General features: G+C 42.9%; 1 protein-coding gene across 11 annotated transcripts in view; it reads left to right on the top strand.

Moving 5' to 3' along the window:
* The window catches only part of AKAP13 (A-kinase anchoring protein 13), a 335,196-nt gene that overhangs the window by 41,670 nt on the left and 268,269 nt on the right, over positions 1-25,257 (top strand). For 10 of the 11 annotated variants that reach the window (XM_058736667.1, XM_058736669.1, XM_058736666.1 and 7 more), the window contains exon 2: positions 5,428-5,534. The exons of the other annotated variant lie outside the window; for it this stretch is intronic. In XM_058736667.1, coding sequence (XP_058592650.1) covers positions 5,428-5,534 — 107 coding nt within the window. The remainder of the gene's footprint in view (positions 1-5,427; positions 5,535-25,257) is intronic. 11 annotated transcript variants of the gene reach the window in all.

Below are 25,257 nucleotides of genomic sequence, written 5' to 3'. Positions count from 1 at the left end.
TCCTAGTGCCACACAGGGAAAACTTGGTGGAAAATGGTATGTGACGGTTTCCATTTTTTGACCTAGTACAGTTTCTACTCATTTACTGTATTTTCTCATTTAAAATCCTGAGAGGAGAGAGGTTCTAGTCACTACCCTATTTCCACCCTTAGATGTTGTTTTTTAGAGGCTGGTGTGCTGCAGAAGATTGTGACCTATTTTCACATCAACCCTTTCCTTCCTAACCATCTCAAGAATTTTTTTTTTTAAGTTTTATTTGTATAAGTAAACTCTACACCCAACATGGAACTTGAATTCACGACTTTGAGATCCAGAGTGTCACGCTCCTCTGACGGAGCCAACCAGGCGCCCCTGAAGAATTTTCTTCCAAGTAATTCTTGTGGATATCATTTACAGATACAGTTGTGTTGATTAGAGATGTCGATTGTACCTGTTTAAGAACAACACGATCTCCTTGGTAGTGTTTTCTGGTTTATGGGAGTTCAGACCTTGTTCCTAATTCTTTCGGCCTTATTATTTCTGCATTCTGCTTTCATAGGGATAAGAACGCTGGTCATTAGAAATTTTGAAGTTTGTTCTCCTTTTCTAGTACATGAAGTTTTGAGAAGCTTTGAGTTCTCCTAAAATAAAGGCTTGATAGGCTGGAGTATGAGGAACATGCAAATACAGTGATTCCTGTAGGCAAAAATCTCTAGCTGTTTCTGGTTGGAGGGGAGGGCAAGTCCTTTGAAAAATCTGAGTGGAAATAAAATTGCTTTAAAAGTAAAAACATAAAATGTTGACCATATGATTTTGGTAAATGCTAAAAATGTTATTTTGAAGCTGGAAGAAACCATTGAAGTCACCTTGTCAGGTTTGTTCTATTGATGTGAAATCTGAGGGCCAAGGTGGTGAAAAGGGACTGAAATAGTATGCTAATTCTGATAAGGCTAATTGTCGTAGACATATTTGTAAAGATCTGCATTTGGGCCCAGAAAACCAGTTGTGCAAGTACAGCTGAAGGAAGTCTTGGTTTAATGAGAGCATTAGTTAACCATAATAAGCTTATTTTAGTCATGAGTGACTTTGGCTGACAGAATCGCTCAAGTGATCTTGAATTGCAGTAATAAAAGTATAAGGTTAAAAAAAAAAACAACAAAAAACCAAAACAAAAGGTCATTGGTAATCTCTAAGAGAAGACAGGGACATATCGAAAGATTCAGAGTATTGTGTTCAGTCCTGGATCACCCACTTTCAGGGGAACATTGACAGATGAGTTTGTCTTCCCATGTAGCTTATACTCCCTAGGACCGTTTGAGACCAGAAGCTCAGCCAGCTCCCCAGTTGCTTCTGGATGATCGGTTCACCGTAATTGACTTCAAATGTTGTTTCTGGCCGCCTGAACAAGGCTGGCATCTTACCTGTCTTCCTTAACCTTACTTCTTTACCTTTCGTACTGTACAAAGATCCCAGGAACACCTTTTACATTCCTAGAGGCCTGCTTAGCACATAGTTCCCTTGTTTAAAGCTGTGAAGGTTAGAAATTGTTCTCAGTGTCTTGCAAAGTCAGGCCTTGAGCCTTAGTAAAGATGAAGTTAAGATCTCTCCCCATGCCTGTCCCCACCCCTAAATGACTGGGGGGTTTACCTGGTCATTTTGGCTTTGTACCTGTGCACCTTAATGGTCTTGTTTCTAAAAAGATTTATGGGCATTGCAAAGACTTTACAGCTTTCCTGTGATTCCATTGCATCTCAAAAGATGATAGCTGAGGGTAGTCTGAGGGTGGGATACCCACCTTCAGGAATAGAAAAACCAAAAGACATCTGAGAAGGCACACAGTCAAAAAACTGTGCTAGAATGACCACTTGATCCTTTTCTATTAAGTAATCATCAGTTTTTATTTTCTTACCTTACCTCCATTTGAGGAGGAAAGGAACCAATCTTTATTGAACACCTAGGATGGGTCAGATAATGAGCCAGATGCTTTACAGCTGTTTCATGTTTCCTTGCCTTATAGGAGTGTTCTTACTACACTTTTAGGTGAATGTGCCGTTCATGTGGCACATGAATGAAGTAATGTCATATAGCTGGTGGAGCTGGAATTAGAATTTAGTTGTGTCTTGATCTTATGTGACCTCTATTTTATGACCACAGAAGACAAATTATATTTCTCTTGTTTAGAATGGCCTAACAACCACCATTCTTTTCTACCTAATTATGTACTTTAGTACTTCCTATGGCACTTATCTTTGTTTTCCCTTTTTTTCCTAGTGAATTATCTTGAGTTCTTAGTTTTCTTGAGTTTCTTATTGAGGGTCACGTTTTACTTCTAGAGTTTCCCCAGATGATCTCCCTTCCTCTTTGCCTTGCAAGGCTAATGGTCCATCTGGGAGTTGTTTTTCAGGCCAGGGAAGAGGAAAGCATGGGAGGTAATTCCCTAAACTGCTTCTTAATACTTTGTTTTTGTTGGACTAATTTCCTTGGCTGGCTCAGCCATCTGCTAGAGTGCTCTTTGCTGACATGGTTTGGTGCTAGGCACCCAGGAAAACAGTAACCCTGGCTCTGGGTCACAACATCCTGGGGAGATTTTAATTCAGTAGGTCTGGAGTGGGGCAGGTGATCTGTGATTCTGAAATGCACAGTCATTTATACAGTCAAGGAGAATCTTTTATTATTTTAGTTCTCAGAAGTAGATTTGTACTTACCTTCTCAGTAAACTTTTGCATTTTCGCCTGGCGTTTATCCTGTACTTTACTCTGAATCGGGAATCGTTGGATTTTGGTCCCTTTTGGCTCATTCCTCTGGTCTGGTGGTAGTAATCTGTGAATGAAATCTATGATTGACGTAAGCAGAATTTGCAACGTGGAAGTAAATTTCAGCCTTTCTAGGAGTTAATTTGTAGAACCTAGTAGACTTCATTTATTTGTGTATCTTTTGGGATAAATTTGTGTATTTTAAGTGGCGCCTGGGTGGCTCAGTCGTTTGAGCGTCCGACTTTGGCTCGGGTAACGATCTTGCGGTTCACAAATTCGAGCCCCGCGTCGGGCTCTGTGCTGAGAGCCCGGAGCCTGGATCCTGCTTCAGATTCTGTGTCTCCCTCTCTCTCTGTCCCTCTCCTGCTTACATTCTGTCTCTCTTTCTCTCAAAAAAACATTAAGTTAAAAAAAATAAATTTGTGTATTTAATAGCAAAGCATCATGTTCTGTAAATTCACATTAATTTGGAGTTTGTTATTTTAAATTTGTATTTTGGAGGCAGCCTCGGGTAAAGTGTATCCTTAGTAAGGGTACCATCGTTTACTAAGTGTGCTAATTTCACGTTTTAATCATTGTAGCAGGTCAGCTAGAACTTATTCTTGGCCATGCTTTATTGGCTCCTAGTTTCAAGTTATTATCGACGTTAAAGTAGTAAAAATTTCTTAAATTCATTAACATTCGCCACTCAGTTATCTTTCCCAAGTTTACAAAGTTAGTTCAGACTATAAACTCTATTCTCTGTATAGAAGTATGCGGATACTTTCTCTTCGATTGTAGAGAGAGATGTTTGGTGTGACTGTGTCTTTCCCATCAGTGGGAGATGAGCGGTCTGTGTGTTAGCGGCTCTTGGTGGATTTGTTTCTCAAACTCTATACGTTGTGTTTCACTGAACCTGTCTGTTGGATTTCCAGCTGTACAGTTATGTTGTCCTGAAGTTCTTAGTCATTCCTGGTCTCAGTGCTTGAAGTGATGCCGTGGGTCTTTGTAGTGTTTCTCTTCCATCCTGTTTTGACCTGTCAGTTGCTGTTTATCTGCCCTTCTTCATTCCTGTCCTGATCATTCCATGTAACCACTAGCATTTGCATCCTTACTGTACCCAGGCTTTGTGCCTCATGACTTGACTCTTATTCACTTACTCTTGTAGCAATGCCTGTGTGAGTAGTACTGTTATATTTGCATATGACACAACGGGCGTTTTGAAGTTTCATTACTGGCCCTAGGTGGTAGAGCTAACAAATTCAAGAGCCCAGGTCCAAATCCTTCAGAACCCATGCTTTTAACTTCCCTGCGCCAGGACCAGGCCAGAGCTACACCATTAGTTTTCTGTTTTCTGATCAAATTGTAAGCACCTGTACTCCTTTGTATGTGTTCTGGTGACACTGGGAGGTAAAAGTCGTATCAGTGACTAGTCAGCATTTTTTTTTTTTTTTTTTTCCTTTTGTAATCATCGGAGACACGATTCCAGGGAATGGAATAACCATCAATGTATTACTTCGCAGACATCCACACTGTCGGTGTGGAGGCTACTGCTCAGCTCGGGACAGTCAGCATCCTAACATCGTTCAGAAGCACGGTTGTTGCAGATTTAGGAGCCAGGCGAACCGGGACACTCTGAAATACCTCTGGTTGTGCTGGTGCGGTGATTCGGCGCTTTGGCTGGAGCTGGACTGTTGACATTCTTTCAGCAGCTCTTCTGGCCCTGTGACCCCAGGCAAGTGATCCAGCCATTCCAGTCCTCGGTTTCCTCACCTGTAAAACCAGGGTAGTGCCAGTACCTTCCCCAAAGAGAGATCGTGAGGATGCAGTAAGACAGCGTGGAGTACTTTCCGGAGTATCTTGCACAGAGTAGGCCTCAGATGTTGCCTGACTCTTGCGAGCCAATAGGAAACGTCAGAGTGGTGTTACAGTTAGAGCCTGTATAACAGCTGCGGTGGGGGCTGTCAAGGGAGAAGGTGCTGCTTACCCTGCCCTGTCCCTTAGTGTTCATTAAGCAGGCTCGTGTTGGTTGTCCTAAGGACTGTCATTACAGCCTGTAGGAATATGCAAATTCCAAGGTTTTAAATATTTTAAAACATTTTAAAGTGATTTATGTCTTAAAATATTCTTGCTTGCAGAGAATATGAAAGTGAAGTAGATGGTAAGATAATTGATTACCAGATTGTTTTATCAGATTGACCTCAGGACAGATAGAGCTCGAAAAACATGAGGTAAGATAGTGTGAAGCCTGAATTTTGTGCTTGGTTGGCAAAAGAGATGTCAAGTGGCAGTTGTAGATCAGAAGTACGTGGTGTAATTGTGCAGATCTGGGGCTTGGTGTGTGAAAAAGACGCCGTTAAGTGTTAAAATGACTTCAAGAAGTAACAGTATTTAACCAAATGGTCTTGTTTTGTCTCCTGTATACTATTTATATACACTGTACTTTTTCAAAAGAGAACTATTAGGGAAAACCATCTTGCTGCAGAAGGTGGGATGGGAAACCATTTACTATTTAATGAAGGCTCCTGAACTGTGCAGAAATTCCTTGCAAGATCTCCTCATTAAGTGATTTAATTGGTGATCGTTTCAGTTTCCATTTTTGGAACGTGTAGACTATTTAAACTGCTTAAGGAGTAACATGCTTTTGTTATACATCGTGGTCAGGTGGGGGGGGTGACTTTTTTTATAGTGGGATGTGTATTCATGATTTCCCCAGAACCTTCGCCAGAACCTTCCCTGGAACCTTCCCTGGAACCTTCCCTGGAACCTTCCCCAGAACCTTCCCTAGACCAAAAGGGGACACAGTGCTGCATTGCCCGCATCGTAAGTTTCTTTTGTACTTTTTTTTTTCCCCTGTGTTTTTGTAACCACTGCAACAAAAATGACATTCACCTTTGGTTGCATCTGGATCAGCTGATGAACTAGAACGCATGATTTCTAAGAATTTTTTCAGGTCTAGGATTTTATGATTCTTTGTCATCATCTGATAGAACTAATGACTGAAGTATTAACCGGGCACTTGAAAAAAATTCTGGAGTTCTTTGATCAATAGAAACAAATACTTCTTGTTTACTAATTACTTCTGACTTTCACTGGGAGGCAGGGTAGGTGAGGAAGTGTCTTCACTGTTTCTGGGAGTCTGTGTTTTGAGTATTGAAGGTTACACACCAGATTAGTTCTCATTTCTCCCTTTTCAGAAGAATATGTACTTTAGCCTCAGAACAGCAGAAAACATCTTTCTCTTTTAGCTGCCTCAACTCATCCTAAGTCCATTCCTGACAGAGCCTGACTTTCTCGTTTATCTTGGCTGCAAAATCCTGCCCACTTTTTATCTGCTGTAAAAATGTATTTTTCCTTCAACGAGGGGAAAAAATGCAAGCTAACATATTTACTTTGGATAATCCTTTTTCTCCCGTTATTTTCCTAACCCCTTGAGCTTTGTTCATGCTTTTGCCAGTCTTTTAAAAAAGTTGATTGAATTTGAGGATAACTGAAACCTTTTTTTATGCGACAGTGGTTTGTAAAAAGTGGGCGAATTCTGTTGAATTCCCTCGCAAGGCATCATCCAGTAGCCGTTTCCTGGTGACACAGAGATGACTGTTCGTGCTTTTACTATTCTGAGAAAGTTCCAGGTTTAGAACGAGTCTGTTAGGGTTTACGTCACTATAGAAAACAGGAAAAACTTTTACTTTGTTGTCTGAAAAAGATCTAGGAGAATGTATGTGAGAGATGTTCACTCACTTTGCAAAATTGGACTTTATCAACTAATATAGGTGAAAAAAAAAATGACCTACCATCCCGACAGAGTTGCTCCAGACTGGTCTTGATCATTTAGAATCCTGTTAGAAGAGCAGAAAACCATCGAGAGAGCCTTCGGGAAGATTTCCAGCAGTGTTGTTTCTTATGGTCAAAAGTGACTGCTGTTGTATTTTTTTTAAGGCTGTGGTGGTGGGCTTGTCTCCTCCCCCCTGCCACCTCCTGATTATACAAATGATAAATAAAATTTGGCAAATCTATAAAAGAGGGAATAATTGCCCACAGTCTCATTACCTGGACATAGTTGAGATAGTTAACATTTTGGTTTTCCTCTAGCCCTTTTCTCCCTTTTCTGTGGTTTTAAAAACACGTAGTAGAGAAGATGAGATTGTATATACAATTTTTTGCTTTTTCTATTTAGTAATGTGTTCCCATGTTACGTCTTTTTTTTTTAATTAAAAAATTTTTTTGTAATGTTTATTTAGTTTTGAGAGAGAGAGACAGACAGACAGAGACACAGAATGTGAGCAGGGTAGGAGAAGAGAGGGAGCCACAGAAACTGAAGCAGGCTCCAGGCTCCTAGCTGTCAGCACAGAGCCGGATGCGGGGCTTGAACTCACAGACCACAAGATTGTGACCTGAGCTGAAGTCAGACGCTTAACCGACCGAGCCACCCAGGCACCCCTCGTGTTTTGAATATTATTTTAAGGGATAGCATAATTCTTTTGTTTGGAGCTACCAAATTCAACTAATTCTCCATTAGTGGACAGTTAATTTTTTTTTCCAATACAAGTTTTCCTTTCCATTCTGTCATTATATCCTTACGAAATAGATTACTGTGTTACAGTTTAAACATTTTCAGGTTTCTTTATACTTACTGATGAACTTGTTAAATGTTATACAAGATGCTTACAACGGCCGTGTTTTCATGCCCGTCATCTGAATGTAGGCGTGTTGGTCTCTGCCTCCTTGTTGTCAGCAGTTGGCTTCCCTACTCTTTCTTGATTTATAGGGGAGAAGTGCAATGAGATGACACTTTGCTTAGAAATGCTATGACTGCTTGTCAGTTCATAAGCTCCTTGGCCTTCACTTTGGTCTGGACCCAACCACGAGGACATCTTGATCATCCCTTCATATTATTAGCATAGTCTCCTAAACAGATGAGTGTTTGTGTTACACCAGGTCTGGAGTGGATTCGTGAAAAGCAGGTTGTCGCTGAATAGCTAAGCAAGCATTTGGAAATTCCCTGTGAAGAAAAAAGAACACCCAACAAAGCTATCCGTGTTTATGGCTCATCCTTTATGTATGTAGCAATGCCTTTGGAGGAACCAGTTTGTGCATCTAGAAGAACCAGTCCACATGTGTCTGCCCTTCCCTTCATCAAAGAAGGACCTCGGCCATCTGGCTGTTGCCTTTTCTTTTGACTATGACTAGCAAGTTCTCAGCTACCTTATAAGTTACAGACTTGTTCATACAACAACTGCTGCTCCATATGTGTTTCTGGGCATATGTATTTCTGTGGTATAGGTGAAACTTTTTCCTAATGTAAATTTCTCTTTCTCTTGAATTTACTCATGTGTTCTGAAATGTTGCTAGTGTTGTGACTGTATTGTAAACTCAGGGATCCCAGGAGGGACCTGACTTTGACACTGGAGAGAGAGAGAGGGAAAGAGAGAGAGAGAGAGGAAGAGATGGAGAGAGGGAAGGAGAGAGGGAGGGAGGGAGGGAGAGAGAAAGAGATGGAGAAAGGAAAGGAGAGAGGGAGGGAGGGAGGGAAGGAGAGAGAGAAAGAACTGTGACAAAATCTTAAGCCAGGCAGCTGTTGTAGAGATGAGAGAGCTTTCTTCTTCTCTGTTCATCGGTAGAAATTGTCCTGTTTGGTATTGCGTGGCTGAATCTTTCCTTGAATTAATCTGTTTTCATTTACTTTGAGGCCAATCAGGTACCAAAAAGGGAGGGGGGATTCGAAGCAGTCACCAAGATGCCAATGGGGTGGTGCAGCAAAGCTCTCTCACACTCTTCTTTTTCTTAGGGAGCCTCCTTCCGTAGAGCCATCCGGTTTCTCTGATCATATATGTGGTCTGAAGGAGTCAAGTTACCCCTTTTCCTGGGGTAACTCTTAGTTCCTGTCTGTGATCCATTTTGGGGTTAAATTTTGTTGTGGAGTGAGGGGAGAGTTTGTTCTTTTTCCCACACATGGATGGATATTCTTGTTCTAGTGCCATTTATTGAAAAGACTCTTAAAAGTTCTTTTCCTTTAAGCACTGTTTCTGCCTTGCCCTTTTGGATATGCTAAGGAGCAGAAGGCTTCCTTTGTGAGTTGGAGGAATGGGGAGGGAAGGGGTTTGTCTTGAGTCTTGGCCTTACTGTAGGGAGGTCTCCTCCTAGAGTTCAGTTCTAATTCTATGAGACATTTACTGAGTCTTTGTAAACAATGAGCAGAGTTAGCCAGCTTGGCTTTAGCAAAGATGCTCTGTTATCCCCCACCTTTGGAGGGTGATTATGAAATCTTATTTTAACACACAGTTTGGGTCAGATAAGCCTGGGATGGTATAAGCCAACTTGAATATTTGTTAAAAATAGTTCTAACGTGAAACTGATGAAACCCATCTTAAAACATTTTCTTTTTCCAGTTATTTCTAGCTATAAAAGTAAAACCTGTTTATTACAGCCACTTTTGGAAGTTACCAGAGTATAAAGAAAAACCTTTCTTCCGCCATCACTGTCATCCTGATTTTGGCATGGCAGTACTCTTAATTTTGTGCGATTGGTCTGCGGATGCTGGACAGCATAGTTTCTTGAAACAGTATTTGGATCTACTGATAGATGCAGGCTGGTTTTCTTGCACGTCTCATGGAAGGGGAAAAGGTTAGGAGCTAATATTTGAAGGGCATCAATTAGCCAGTCTTTATACTTCACAAAGCTCTGTGAAGTACTAAAATCACTAAAATAGTCATGAAAATCTATTCCTTCTCTACATCCTTCCTCCTTCCCCCTTCTCTTTTATAGGCTTGAGTTAAATAATTTGCCCAGTGTCCCTTAGGTAGCATGTGGTAGATCTGGAAATCAGGGGGAGAAAACGTAAGCATCTTTCAGTTCAAATCATTAATCTGTATTTTCTTTTATGGTTCGGAAGGCTTTAAAAGAAGAAAGGATGCAGGAGTTCTTTTCTTTCTCTTCTGGCCCATGTGGTCTCTCTTTTATTCTCTACCAGAATGAGAAGTTCCAAGATCCCCTTATGTGCTGCCCAAATTAAGGCTCGTTTCTCTTCTCCTTTTTGTCCTGTGCTTTCAACTTCAAGAGCCTTAATTTTAACTTTGGTATTTACTAGCTGAATAGAAAGATAAAGGAGAGATCCGGGTTGTTTTTTACTTTTTTTAACAATGAAAATTCCTTGAACTGGACTGATTTAATTTATTGAGCATTACCTAATAAGTAGCTGTGGATTTCTAGGCAAGTCACTCAGTTTCTTCATCTGTAAAATGGACTAGCTATCCAACAAAGATCCTTCTATCATATGTCAGCATTCCTGATTTCTCGTGTTAGGGGAACCATGAAGTAAGTTTCTGGTGATGTGGTCAGGAGTATCTACCACAAGGACCTCTATGTTTTCCTGATCACCCTTGAATCTCACTTCATCAAACTTTGTGTTTTTGAGTTAATGGGTAAGAAACATCAGTCGTAGCATACTCTTTTAACATAAACAAGGGGTGTGCGTGTGTGCGTTGGTTATCTGTGATCCTGGAGCTCGTTTTTCTTCCTCCTTCATTTAGGAGATGTTTGACAACTGCCAGGGCCGTCTTGACAGCTGGGATTTCCCATCGGCACCTTCACTCTATCAAACAGCATAATTTATTCTAATCTGTTGCTTCTGTTGTTGCCATGGTACCCAGTCTGGAAGCAGAAAGGGGGTTGCTGGGTTTGTACAGGAATCCAGATTTTTCTGCCCCTTCCTTGACGTTTGTCAGCAGAAATTGTTTTCTTTGTGGTTTAGGCTAAAACTTGAGTATAATGAGTGCAAAGGGAGGTGGGGTGTTTGGACTCTGGACAGGTAGAGGCAGGTTTCTTTGTGTTAACCTACCCTGTTAATTACTAAGCTGTTTTGTTCAGTGATTTGGGGCTTCACGCTTAAGCCAACTACTTATGTAAATTGTATTTATTCGTGACAAATGTTCTTTTGGGGCTGCACATGGGAAGTCAGGCCAGAGCCGAGCATCTTACCGTGACGTCAAGTTCGTGAAACAAACAGCAGAACAGAAAACAGCCCAGGAGTCCCCGCTTCCCGTGGTCCCCTCCGCTATTCGGACCAGGGAATCAGGGCAGAGAATGATAGAAGGTGGTTCAGGAGGCGTGGAGAAGAAATCCTAAAGGAAACAAAAAGTGACTTCTTTTCATCTCTCTTCTTCCGGTGCCAGTGAAGCTTTGACGTGGCTGCAGGAGCAGTCCCCGCGGGAGTAACAAGTTGTTGAGAGTCAAATCTTTATTTTATCTTGATTGTTTTTTTTGCTTTTCACGCGTTCAGGAAAATGGGACAGAAAAGCATTGGTGGTTGGGTAAAATACCAACCAACAGAACAGCCCTTTTAGGATGTTGAGGAGGGAGTACAGAATCCATTTTCATCTTTTCCCAAAGATTTGTGGGAGGAGAGGGGTTATAATTCAGTTAAAATTTTGTGAGTTTCCCGTCAGGACTCTAGCAATGCTTCCTGGTGAGGGGACTTTGCTCTCAGTGGCCTCTGCCTTCCACTTTGGACCCCTTGTGTCCCGGGAGCTGTCTCTCCAGCCCCTTTGCCCTGAGGTATTCTATTACCACAGAAGAAGTTCACTCTTCATATGGTACAGTCATCATAGCTGTTTTAAAACCTGGTTTCCAGCCAAGGAAATTAAGGTAGAGAGAAATGGCATGAGGTCGCGCATACTGTTTTCCCATTTAATGTCCGTCGTCCGTCTGCTCTTCAAGTCTGTAAGACCTTTGCCCGACTCTTCCTTCCTTTCCCCTCACCCTCCACTTGCTTGCTCAATCAAAAAGCCCTTATCCTCTGATCTCTGATAAATTCTGGGAAATTATCTGATCAAAATGTTTCTTTGGAATGAATCTCCTTAGGGTTATTACTTACATTTTTTAAAGATGTTGGATAACTTTAATCAGTATTTGGTTAGCACGGTGTGTGGGTCTGGTTTTTGAGGCCCGTAGAGCACCAAAGAAAACGGTGACCAAGTTGGCACCTTACCAGTGAAAGGTGCTTTGTCTCTACCTTTCTAGAGCTCACAGTGGGAGCTGTAGTCTCAGATGGCACGTCTGAGGGCCAGCCAAGAGACTGACGTGTTCGCATTTTGAAGACAGGAAAGTAAACTGATAACATCTTAGGATTTATAGGGATCATTGATGCAGAAACCATCATCGGTGCAGGCAGTGTGCTATTTAGGCCATTCTGTGTCCTGACATGGGATTTGATTGTCTTATCTGCTTGTTGTACTATGGAATTAGTTTATATAGCACTGTGCTTTGATGAGAATTCACTTAATTACATCTTCCTTTGGGCTCCCACAGTACTGTGATTTACCTTTATTACAATACTTGTAGACTGGGGGAGAAAGGTATCATTGACTGCGATGAAAGTCAGGCCATAACTAAATTAATGAAATTCGGTCAATTAAATTAAGGAAGTAATGGAGAGAGCCAAAAGGCAGTCATATTGGTCTCATTATAATGGCACTGTACCTGGAGTTTTTCCTTCCGATTCTTTTGGCTTCATTTGTAGAGGTGCCAGGATTGGTGAAGCAGGCTGGTGTTGCCAGCCCTGTGATAGCAGCAGGGCATAAACATGGGGGTGGGGTGGGCAGTAGTTTGGGGCTAGGGAGTGTGGCCTTATGGTGAAGAAAGAAAGCAAGGGGTCCTTGGAAGGATTTGAGCAGAGACTTGGCATGCAAATCATATCCACGCTGGGGGGGAGTTGAACCTTGTAATGGTGTGGGGGCAGACCTTGCTCAGAAGCAGGGAGAAGAGTGAGGAAGCCATAGTCCAAGGGAGGGGATGGGGACTTGGGACAGTGGGGATCGTTAAGGGGTTATTGTGGGAGTGAAATAAATTGGGTTTGTTGAGATACAGTGTAGAGGGTGAAGGAGAGGGAAGTAGTTGCTTGAGAGCTTGAAGTGAGACCAGTAATGATGAAGGCAGAGAGTGAGAGTGCAGAGGATTGGTTTGGCGGAGAGCATCCATGGGGATGGGATGTCTAGTTGGCAGGCAGTTGGCAGTTAGGGTATGGAGCTCAGGAAAGAAGGGCCACAGAGTCCGTGTCAAGAGCAATCCACACGTAAGAGGTGGTTGAAACCGAGGGAACGGAATGGAAAGGTATTTGTTGGATGTGAGGGCTGTCGGAGGGAAGTTGCCTGGGTTACCTGGCCACGTAAATGTGCCTTTTCTTCCTCCCACTTGGCCCAGCCCTTCCTGAAGCTCTGGGTGCTGATGAAGAGAATTTAACTTAAAATCCATTACCCCGGTAAACATTGCACAGCTAAATGCCAGTACATGTACTTGGGTTTCCCCATGTATGTCTGTACTGTGAGAGGCAGAAGAGCTTTGGTGATGAGGGCCAGACTGCCTGGGTTCTAAACCTTTCTCTGTTCGTTTCTAGCTGCCACCCTCCTGGCAGTGCAATCTTGTGTGTTCAGCCTCCGTGCTGCATTGGCTCTTTTGTACAGCAGAAATAACCTTGATGGTTAGGGTGAGGATTAAATGACTTTTTTAGGGGCACCTGGGTGGCTCAGTCGGTTGAGCATCCGACTTCAGCTCGGGTCATGATCTCACTGCTCATGGGGTCGAGCCCCGCATCGGGCCCTGTGCTGACAGCTCAGAGCCTGGCGCCTGCTTCGGATTCTGTGTCTGCCTCTCTGCCCCTCCCCTGCTCGCACATGCGCACGCTCTCTCTCTAAAATATAAACTGAAACATTAAAAAAAAATTAAATAGCTTTTTTAGTATAAACCCCTCGTGACAGAACTTGTGTGTTGTAAGCTCCAGCCATAGTTATTAGCTGTCATCCCTATATGCTTGGATACCTGTTCTAAACACATCCACATAGTAATTTGGTACATTCGGAGTCTTAATGATTCATCGTTAAAACATATTGTCCCCAGATCTTTCCTTTGCTACCTGTCCCTTTAAAACTAATGAGCGGGGCGCCTGGGTGGCGCAGTCGGTTAAGCGTCCGACTTCAGCCAGGTCACGATCTCGCGGTCCGTGAGTTCGAGCCCCGCGTCGGGCTCTGGGCTGATGGCTCGGAGCCTGGGGCCTGTTTCCGATTCTGTGTCTCCCTCTCTCTCTGCCCCTCCCCCGTTCATGCTCTGTCTCTCTCTGTCCCAAAAATAAATAAAAAAAAAAAAAAAAAAAAAAATAAAACTAATGAGCAAACATTGATTTAAGGTTCTTTCTGCCCTCCTTTTTCCTTGCTCTGGCTTTGGGGGAAGGTGAACAGTTTTGTGCACCTTTTGGTTGTAGAAGCATAGCCACAGCAGTAACAGATTTTGGACCCTTTGTTTCTTACCCTCCCTCATCGCACTTGTCTGTGTGGATGCTGCTGTCAGTGCCCCACATAGGCTGAGTTGTGTCTTGAAGGGCTGCAGTTCATTGAACTTTTAATTTCCAGTCTTCTAGTCAGTTGCTGTAATCATTAGAAATGTTCAGAAGGGGTCAAATAAATAAAAGTAACATTTTATGTTGGGAAAACCTGCTTTGGCAATGTGGTAGGGACGGGTATGTGATAGCCAGGGTTTGAGTCCCATTCAGTTCTTTTTTTTTTTTTTTTTTTTTTAAATAGAGCGTGAGTGGGAGAGGGGCAAGAAAGTGAGGGAGACACAGAATCCGAAGCAGGCTCCAGGCTCTGAGCTGTCAGCACAGAGCCCGACGTGGGGCTTGAACTCACTGACCGTGAGATCATGACCTGCGCTAAAGTCTGACGCTTAACTGACTGAGCCACCCAGGTGCCCCAAGTCCCATTCAGTTCTGTCACTGAACAAGTCACTTTGTTACTTCCTGGGGCCTCCCCCCTTTTCTGTAACATAAAGAGGACTGGAACTCTATTATCATTTCCTTCTAGCTTTGATATTGTTGTTCTAGAAATAGGTCTCAAAAGGTAAGTTCATCCTAGCAATAAGTGTAGAGGACAAAGAAGGGCATTTAAACATGAAAGTAAAGTGATTGGTGTTTCAATGGTTTTATGAGAGAATGTCATCCACTTGATGATTTAGTGCAGGAAGGAAGATGGCTTTGGGAGAGAGGTATCGTGCCCGACGCAGAAATGCAGCATGTGACCCTGGACAGCTCTCTGGTTTTTGGGGGGCTGTGCCTGGTATTTTGTCCCGTGCTTTTGTGAAGTGTGCCTTCTGAATTGGAATGTGTGGTCACCACTCCCTGTCAGCTAAGTTTTAGAGTTTTCGTGAAAACTTCTCTATTGCTCGGCTAGGATTTTTCAGAAAATTGACCCCTGAAAGGAAATTTTAGATAGGGCATTCACTAGTGTGTGTGCTCATTGGTTTGTTAGCATGTGAGCATCCCCTGTGGCTGTCCTAGAATTGGGGAAGGAGACAGGGACGCATAAATTCCCGATTCTCTCTCCCTGACATTCTTGATAAATGGCACCGCTGTCCATCTCCGTCCTGCAAGGCAGAGCTCTAGAAATCATCCTGGATGCTCCCTTTTCTTACCCCCATATTGATTATATTTGTCCACAAACTTTGTTGGGTTTAACAGGCTGTTAACGTGTTGTCCACCCCTTATTCCTGTCCTCGTCGCTCACTGAGCCCCGGCCCTGCCCTCTTCCCTGCATTCTTGCTGCAGCCTTCAGGCTGGCATCCCTGGCCCCTCTGCCTGCTGCCTTTCACTCTGTTGTTCGGTGTATAAACAAGTGATCCTTGTAAAGACCACAGTAGTTGACGGGTTCCAGTAGGCTCTGAATGGTCTGGCTCCTGCTCTTTTCCGGCCTTATTTCATGCAGTTTTCTCTCCTGTTCTCTCTGCTTTACCACCTTTGTTTTCTTTTAATCCTTCCAATTCACCTGCTTTGTTAGGGTCTTTGTACCTGTAGCATTCTTCTCTTTGACCGTTGTCTCTCAGCTCAGATACTCGCTTCCTCAGGGAAGCTTTTCCTGGACTTCCCCAGACAGGTAAAATCTCCCTGCTCTTTGTTTCCACGATAACACATACCTCATCTTTGTAATGTTGTTAGGCTTTTCTCTTGATTGGTGTGATGATTTGATTTGGCCCCTTGCTAGACTGTAAGCCCTCTTGAGAGCACAGGTTTCAGAGGACTCAGCCTTGTACCCGCACTGCCCTGGATGGCTCCTAACATGTAGCACAGACTCTGTAATTGTATGTTGACTGCATGCGAGAGCTTTAGGTGGTTAGAGGTCACAGAAGAGGCATTCTGATGGTGTAAAGTACAAAATGGTGTGGCCCTAATTTCTGTGGTTGGGGGATAAGGAGAAAGGGAGTTGGGGGTAGTGTAGACTGATGACCTCAGGCAGTGGGTCTTATGTTTAATCTGTGCATTGGATCACGGTGTTATGGACTGTGGAGGTTGGTCATACCTTTGGACATGCAAGTCAAGTAAATGAGATTTTCTTTTTGTTTTGGAGCAAAGTCAATGCCAAATCAAACAACGTGTGGGGAGACCTGAGCCACAGTTTCCGTGACCTCATTTGGTTTTGGTGTGCTGCTTGACAGGACTGCATGTTCTTTAAGGGAAGAACTTTCTGCTTTCTGAACTTTAAGGGAAGGAATGGAGAGTGGGTTAAGCCAAAAAAGTAGATCTGTATTCATAAAAGGATAGAACCTCTGATTTGCTTTTTTAAATAACAGATTTGTTTAAAAAATACAAATTTTTCAATAAGATGGAAAGGATATGGACCTGGGTTTGAGTCTTAACTCTTTTTTTAAAGGCTTTAATTGAGATATAATTTACATACCAAATAATACAGTATTTCAGTAATTGAAAGTGTACAATTCGGTAGCTTTTAATATATTCAGAATTGTGCAGTGATGGCCTGGAGTCCATTTTAGGACATTTTCGTCACCCCAAAAAGGAACCCTGTGCCCCTGAGCCATCATCCTGCTCTGACATTTAATAACTGTTTTGTCCTGAATAACTCCGCTAACCTCTCTGAAGCTTACATCACTTTTCCCAGCTTCTCTCTTAACAGCTAGCAAGAAGTTGGACTAGGTCAGCCCTTTCTTTGACCCAAGAACCCTAATTCATCGTATTGACAGAGGAGAGATTATTGGCCACCAAAAGTCACAGGTCTCTTAATTCAGATGCTGATAAGATAGGTTTCTTCTGTCCATTTGAATGTTGACACAGAAGTGTAGGAGTCATTTATATCCATATTAAATTTCACCTTGGCACATGTGGCCTCTTGTGTATGTCCTTGGTACATCTTTCTTGGGCTTTTGGGATTTTTGGATCCTTGGTCGTTCCTTTCTTTTTTCTTTTCTTTTCTTTTCTTTTCTTTTCTTTTCTTTTCTTTTCTTTTCTTTTCTTTTCTTTTTCTTTCTCTCTCTTTCTCTCTTTTTCTCTTTCTCTCTTTCATCTCCACAGCCATCATGGGGCTCCATTTCATGACCCTGAGATCAAGAGTTATGCTCCACTGCCTGAGCCAGGCAGGTGTCCCTGGATCCTCAGCCTGATTTTCAGTATATTAGTATTCATAATGAACCTCAGATAGTCTGTGTATTTGATAACTGTATTGTTAGATTTTTCAAGATCATTTAAAAGTGTTTGGATTGGACCATCAGGATTAGACCAAGTGTGTGGGGTGGGGAAGACTCACAGTTGCCTGTAACAGAGACCTTGTTTGTTACAGGTGTTCATCAGTTCATTTTGCTTTGTTGTTGAAGCCAGGATTGAGGATGGCAACAGCAGGAAATGGGGCATGTTTTCCCCCTTCCACAGTGCTTCTCCAAATTCCTAGAAAAACAACACGAGTTAACTCGAAGCACAGGCAGTGGCGTGTGCTGGGGGAGGGAGAATTTTAGTCATAACTGTGCTTAAACTGAGGCCACCACATCCTCTTAACCCAGATTTCTTCATTTCTTTTACAGTGTCATGGGAGATTTTGGACAGGTGTTCTGTTGCAATAGACATACTCCCCATCCCTTGGAGTAAACAAGTTACTTAAAAACAAAAAAGAAAAAGAAAGAGCTCTGTCTTGGTATGTCTTAGGGTGTATGCTGGGTTTTTAGATTATTTCCCTTTCAAAGGCTCACAGCATCTGTTTAATAATTTGTGGCTGACATTGACATAAAAGTCAATAGGTCATAGTTGATAGAATTTACTCCTTTAGTGTAAACTTCCATGGTCCCTTCATATTCTTCTGTCTCTCTTACTCCTAAATAATTTTTTGGGACTCAGGAAGTCGATCTCTTCCTGGCCTGGGACAGACTCTTTTTTTTAAATTTTTTTTTTTCAACGTTTTTTATTTATTTTTGGGACAGAGAGAGACAGAGCATGAACGGGGGAGGGGCAGAGAGAGAGGGAGACACAGAATCCGAAACAGGCTCCAGGCTCCAAGCCATCAGCCCAGAGCCCGACGCGGGGCTCGAACTCACGGACCGCGAGATCGTGACCTGGCTGAAGTCGGACGCTTAACCGACTGTGCCACCCAGGCGCCCCTGGGACAGACTCTTTTAAGTTGGACGCTTTGGCAGTATTTCCAGGTCTCGGGCTGTTAATTTTTGCTTTGCTGTTATTCATTCTGCATCGTGTAGTCTGAAGTTCATTCTCCTTGGGGAAAAGGGGAAGTAAAACAGATAAGGGACTCTTTTGTGTACTCCTTTTTGTACACCACCACCCTGAGCAGCAGCTCTTAGATCTTCCGTATTTGTCTGACCTCCAACATAGAAAACCAGAAAAGGCCTTTTTGTAGAGCATGGCATTTTCCCAAGCTTTAGGTCACTCTGGGAGCAAAGAATCCTACACTTTCTGCTTTTACGCTCTAAACTGTTGTGAGATGATTCTTCTTGTTGTCAGCAAAATCAGAACTGTGTAATTGTTGAGTCACTCAGATATAGACGCTGAACATTTTAGTTCAGCAGGCCTTTCTGCTTTGAGTTGGAGAGGACCATTCATAAGGTGTTAGAGATGAAAACTAAGCCTGACCGGCCCTTCACCGGAATCTGGATAATAAGGACTACGCTGCCTCAGAGTCTGTAGGAGACTCACTGCCCTCGCTTTCTATTCTCTGGTAGCTCAGTCAGCTCCTGCACCCGCCATGGGTCTACTTAACTCCTGCAGAGCTGTTGGCCGTGAGCTCTTGTTGAGCTCCCGAGCCTTCCCGGGAATCTCCGTGCAGTTGTGGGTCTGCGGAGGCAGCTCTCGGTCTGTTCAGTGCTGTCACAAAACAGCTATCATGTATTATCTGTGGTGTGCCACGCCTGACTGTCGCTGGGCAATCCACTTAAGTATTCTTGCCGAACCCTCTCAACAGTGTGGTCAGAGAGGTGTGGTCCCCCTTTTACTGATGGGGAGCCTGAAGCTCAGAGAGGTTAAGTGATTTCCTCCAGACCTCAAGGGAAGAAGAGTATATTCTGTATCTGCGTTTTTATCAGTCTTCAGAAGTAACTCTTCTAAAATAAAAAAGTGAGAGGCATTCATACTGAAGTTCTCACCTCGGTCTAAGTGACCTCAAAAGTGAATGTCTGTTCTCCCTACTGTGGAGGGCCTGTTGTGGTGTGGGACTGGGCCAGGTGCTTTGGAGGATATGAAATTGAAGAAAACCTATTCTTGGCCTTTAAAGGCTTTTTTTTTTTTTTTTAAAGTTTATTTATTTTGAGACAGAGCGAGCACATGTGGGTGGGGCAGAGAGACAGAGTCCCAAGCAGGCTCCATGCCCGCAGCGTAGAGCCCAAGACAGGGCTCAAACCCACGAATCACAGGACAATAATCTGAACTGAAACCAAGAGTCGCCGGCTGAGCCACCCAGGCACCCCAGCCTTTAAAGGCTGTTTATAAAAATAAGGGTTAGGGGAGCCATTGAAGGTTTACTTTTGAGAAGAGAGGGTCTCCTCTTCTTTTGGGAAGCACGGGGTTGAATCTGCTCATCCGTGTGGTAGACGGAGGTAGAGAAGACCCATCTCAACTCTCATTGTAGACCCATCTCATTGTAACCCCAGGCTCCTTGCAGTGGTCTGTGAGTCACTCCACGTGGACACAGCTGTTTCCTCAGGCCTTGTCCTTTGTAGACATCTGTTGCCTGGTAACAGACACACTGATTTGCCTTTTTTTTTAGGGTCTTCATTTACTGTGTCTGTCTTCACAGTAGAGCTGTAGCCCTTGGTGGCAAGTGACACTGAGCTGTGACTACATTGCCGAAGTGTCATGAATTCTCCATTTGACCTTCCTAAGCCTGAGTACCGTGAAAAGAGTTTGAATGTTGGCCGAATAGTAGTAGGCCCCTCCTGGAGGGCGTGAGGGGTGAGGCACCTGCCTTAAGCAGTGATGAAAAAAAAATGCTAACTTTTAAGTAGTCTTTAAAAGTATCCCTTTATTCTGCTTTTTAAAACATGCTCATTATGAGAATTGAGAAATACGCAGAACATGGTTCATTATGGAAACTTTAGAAGACGAAGTAGAAAAATAAAAATTAGCCATAGTCTCACCTCTCGGCAACAGTTGGTGAACATTTGGGTGATCTGTACGTGAATGGGGCAGCCAAGCTAAGGCTTTAACTGAATGCAGGTTGGAGCTGCCATCCAAGAGCAGAAGTTGGCTCTTAGTTCAGTTAACTGCCTGCTAAAACAAAAAACAAACAAAAAAAATCAAGATGTTTTGGGAGGAATAGATGATCCAGAATTGCCAGTATGCTCAGAGAACAATCTAACATTCTCACAACACAAGGAAACAGGAAGATGTGACCCATTCTCGAGAGAAATCTAATCATGGAGATTGATCCCAAGATGATCTTGGGATCATCCAAGATCCAATCCGAATGGTAGATTTAGTGGATAAAGATGGAGAAGCCGCTATTATTACTATACTCAGTTGTGTACAGGGAGACTCACTTGTAATGAAGAGTTATGAAACCAGCACAGAAATAGCAAAAAAAAAGAAAAAAAATACCTGAAATGAACATTTTGCAGGATAAGTTTAACCAAACAGAGATAACAGAGAAAAGAGTCACCGGCCTTTTAGATCAATAAGAATGATCAAATCTGGAGAACAGAGAGAAGAGATTGAAACAAAAATTAGCAGAAACCCAGAGACTTGCGGACAGTTTAAAAAAGGTCTATAATATGCATGTAATCCAAGTTCCAGCAAGAGAAGAGAGGGCGAATGCATAGAAAAAGTTACTTGAAGGAACAGGGACACCTATTTCCCAAATGCAGTGAGAGAATTACATAGAACTTACTAGTGTTTCACATGGTTTGTGAGAAGAAGGCGGTGGAAAGGCTGGTGAGCATAGAGCCCAGAAACAACTGTGGCTCTATTGCCCACTTTCCTCCCAAAGGTCTGGTCTCATCGACAAGCCTGACTGATTTCAGTCCCTACTGTCATGTTCCTTTCTGGGTCTTACAAATCCACACTGTTAGGAGATCAGTAGATTAAATTGCAGTCAAGACTAAACTGTGCAAGATGGTACAATATGGTGTTTTTTCTGAACCGTGCCCGGGCTGGTCCTTTGGAGCTCTGCAGCAAACACTGGGTCTTTTTGTGTGTGCTGCTCTTCCCTCTGCCTTTCTTCTTTCTCCTTTCCTTTCCTGCTACCCTCTTCTTGTTTCTGAGAAAGGGCAAAAAGGAGACTGGTGCATTTGAGCTGGACTGGCTACATCAAAGACAGTGAGTTCTATTGAGATGGGAGTCCGTTTTGGCAGAGAGCAACCTCTGGGGAGGCTTTTGTTGGGGCTTTGCTTTTCTCTACTAGATGGTGTTGCTGGTGGCAGAAGCTGGGAGTCACTGGGTAATGAGTTGTCCTTAAGCCGTGGTTGAAATGTGGAAGCCAAATTCCTGTGACTCTGACCTTAACCTTGTTAGAGATGCATGCTTGCACACCCAGCTAGTATGCACTGGTGAGGCCATCGTGGTTGCTCAGAGTTTGAAATACTGCCCCAAGCCCCTGTTCCCATTTCTCTTTGCTCTGGCTGCCCTTGGACCTCCCCCCAGATTGTCCCTTCCCTTCTAACACAGGCCCTGTGACCCAGCAGCCAAAGCGTTAAAGTCTGCTGTGGGGGTGGGTTCCTCTCCCTATTAGGTTTTATCAGGCCAGTGACTCTCCTGTTGATAAATATTCACAGGTCTCTCTTGCCTGTCCTTATGTGCCTGAGCCCATGCCGCTGTGTGCCAGTATGTGTCCTGCATAGGTGTTAGAAATCCAGTTACAGATGTTGGGGAGTTAGTATAGTCTTGGATTGACAAGGAAAGAGTTTTGGAGTCATACCGATTCTGGAGTCTGCCACTTTTGAACAGGGCATCTTTAGATAAGTTCTTTGAACCCAGATGTTCACTTTCCTCTAGAATAGGGATGATAACTATTTCTCAGGAGTTTTTGAAGCTTAAAAGAATCTATAGATAATAAGAGGCCTCCCACATGAATATTTATTTCCTTGATTTCCTTTTGGCTTTTTGTAGCTAATTACTTTAGGTCATTTCTTTTCTTTTCTTTTCTTTTTTTTTTTTAATTTTTAAAAAATGTTTGTTTATTTTTGAGAGAGAGAGAGAGACAGAGTGTGAGCAGGGGAGGAGCAGAGAGAGAGGGAGACACAGAATCCACAGCGGGCTCCAGGCTCCGGGCCGTCAGCACAGAGCCCGACGCAGGGCTCGAACTCAAGAGCAGTGAGATCACGACCTGAGCCGAAGTCAGACGCTTACACCAACTAAGCCACCCAGGTGCCCCCTAGGTCATTTTTAATCTTGTACATTTTGGTGTAATTCTGTTTTAAGAAAGTAGTTTCACAGAGAGAACTTAAAACTGGTAGCTTCTTATCCCTTTTATTCTTAAACTGAAATGTAATGATTGATCTCTAAGGCATTTATTTTTAACCTTGTTATATCTGTTTGTAGAACTGTCTCATGCACTGTAGTAGACCAGAGGTCTTTAAAAGCAGATATTTGTGCCTCAGTAATTGCAGATCCTTTAAAGGATTCAGCACCCTATCTGTCTTCCTCCTCTCCTTTCTGGCACTGCACCTCACTCGTAAAGAGACACCAGTACATTTCATGGGTGACAGTGATGACTGGAACATCTTTGAAACACCATAAATAAGCTTTTAAAGTTTGTACTCAGTTGCCAGCTATAGAATCTTGGCATTGAGAGAAACTTGAAGATCCTTTAAAGATCCTTGGACCTTTTTCTCCTGGTTAAACCTCTCGAGTTTCATGAATTGTTACTTTTTTTTTTTTTTAATGTTTGTTTTGAGGGAGAGGGAGAGAGAGTGCACGTGTGAGTGGGGGAGGGTTAGAGGGAAAGGGAGCCAGAGAATCCCAAGCAGGCTCCATCCACACTCACCTCAGAGATGGAAGTGGGACTGGATCTCATGACCATAAGATCATGACCGGAGTAGGTATCAAGAATCAGATGCTTAACTGACTGAACCACACAGGTGCTTCTGGACCATTACTTTTTAAAACATGGTTTTCAGGGTGTTCTTGGCTGGCCCAGTCAGTAGAGCATGTGACTCTTAATCTCTGGGTCGTGAGTTCAAGCCCCACGTTGGGCATAGAGTTTACTTAACAACAACATGGTTTTCGTTTCTCTTACTTTCCCCTTCATTTTGTTCCCAACCTTTTTTATCTGTGTCTATCTTGGAGGGTTCAATGGCCTGTTGAATAAGTAGTGGTTTGGAATCACCTGCCAGCTTCCTTTGGATGGACGCAGAATATCTCTTACTGTACTGAACCAAACACACACACACACACACACACACACACAAACACACACACACACACGTATATAACTGTGTTAATTATACATCTGTTAATGCATACCAGTAATTTTGGTAGCCGTTTTATGCCGTCCACTACTGATTTTCGTTTTATGTCAGCCCACCCTTCAGTGTAATTTACAGGTGCTTCTGCTGTACCATACCTTCCCTGCTTTTATGTGATAGAGTTGATTCCAAATGTAGACCTTGCATATTTTCAGTACTTGGTGGATAGTAGGTGCTTAATAGATGTTTGAATGATTATGCTTTTTATCCCTGAATTTCCTTAATCCCTGAGTTCCTCCATTCCTTCCTTCCTTTGCATCATCGCCACAGAATCTGTGCTCTAGCCCTACTGAACTGCCATTTATTATGCCCTGCACAGCTAGGAGTTGGCTGTGCCTGTGTGTGAATATGCGCACAGTTTTGTCTCTGGAGTGAGTCCTCTTCCCTCTTATCCCTGCTGTATTTCAGCTTCTGAGATTCTGTTCAAGAGTCCCCTCTTCTCTCTTTCCTGACTACCCTTTCTTCCCCACACCCCCTTGGGTCTGCCTCTGCCTGGATAACAGGGTGAGTCATTCCACTTGCTTGTTTTCAGATGTGTTTCCCTTGGAGTGTATATACTTTGAGAGCAAGGACTGTATTTTTATGATTTCCATCTGCGGCACCTAACACAACACGTGTAGCGGGAGCTTCATACTAAGCTTTAGTGAACGCGTGAATGGATAAATAAACAAATGAACAGTTTCAAGGCCTGATGTTCCAGGTCGTAATCTTTTTGGATCTGGGCTCTGTTATTCAGCCCTTTATCTGTTAACAGATTGAGCAGGCTTGGTCAGCACTCTTTCTCTCCTCTGCCCGAGCTGCTGCCTTAGTCCTAAGGCAGGACTAAGGCCTGATTGCTACTCTTCAGGGATTAAAATTTACATATTATTTTTTTTTCTGTGTTTTTGTCTCAGAATAATATGAAAGAGCAACAACAACAAAAACTTTTAGAATTTTGTGGCTTAGATGGTGTAGGAATAGTTCAGAATAGCTTGTTTTGTCCCCAGATGGAAAGCCTGTTTATTATTATTTGCTCCCCAAATATCGTACAGGTAGGTCATTCTGGACCCCTGTCTCAGGTGAGTGAATATTATGGGGCCACATTGGAAAAGCTTTCTTGCATCTTTCAGGGTAAAGGAAATTTCGATATCTGCATGGAAACCCTTGCTGCAAGGAAGTGAAATTGGGGATCTTGTCTTTGCTCTCTGGTTTATCTAGCTGGGCTCGCAGTTATATTACTTGTTTAATTAAGTTAGCCTGAACACACTCACTGTGGCTGGCGACCTTTCAGAGCTGGTGATCCCAACCCTTCTGGAAGCATATAGACATTGGAAAGTAACACTGTGTCACGATGATTTTTATGGATTTAATAATTGTCCTGTAAGTTTTGACTGTTGTAATCTCCAGGAGCAGATGAAAGGCGATCTTCTTTGTAAAAGGACTGTGAAATAAGATGACCCTGTGGTTGGATTGATTGTGTATAGTCATGCTAGCATTTTAACAACCCGGCTCTGATATTGTAAAGGAGATTTGGGTAATGTAGAGACGTTTTGGTTGTCGGATGAGTTCTGCTTTCAGAAGTTTTGTTCTCTGTCCTGTGAAGAGACCTAAACAAAGCAGAACAAATATAAAGGGCCGTAGATTTGTAGAATTCTTTGTTAAATTAATATTTGGGAAGGTGTTTAGTCTTTACTAATTTTTTTTAGGTCAGAGAACACTACTCCTGAGAAGTCAAGAGTGGGTCGTGTTCCACACTTTAACTTGGCGAATACCTGCAGAATTATCATCCCTGCCTTATGATTAGGTGTTTATGTATCTGTCTCTCTAATAGATTGAGAGC

This window comes from Neofelis nebulosa, chromosome 7, assembly GCF_028018385.1.
Source record: "Neofelis nebulosa isolate mNeoNeb1 chromosome 7, mNeoNeb1.pri, whole genome shotgun sequence".
Classification (NCBI taxonomy): domain Eukaryota; kingdom Metazoa; phylum Chordata; class Mammalia; order Carnivora; family Felidae; genus Neofelis; species Neofelis nebulosa.
Note: the sequence above shows the minus strand (reverse complement) of the source record. Positions and strands in the feature narration are given on the sequence as shown.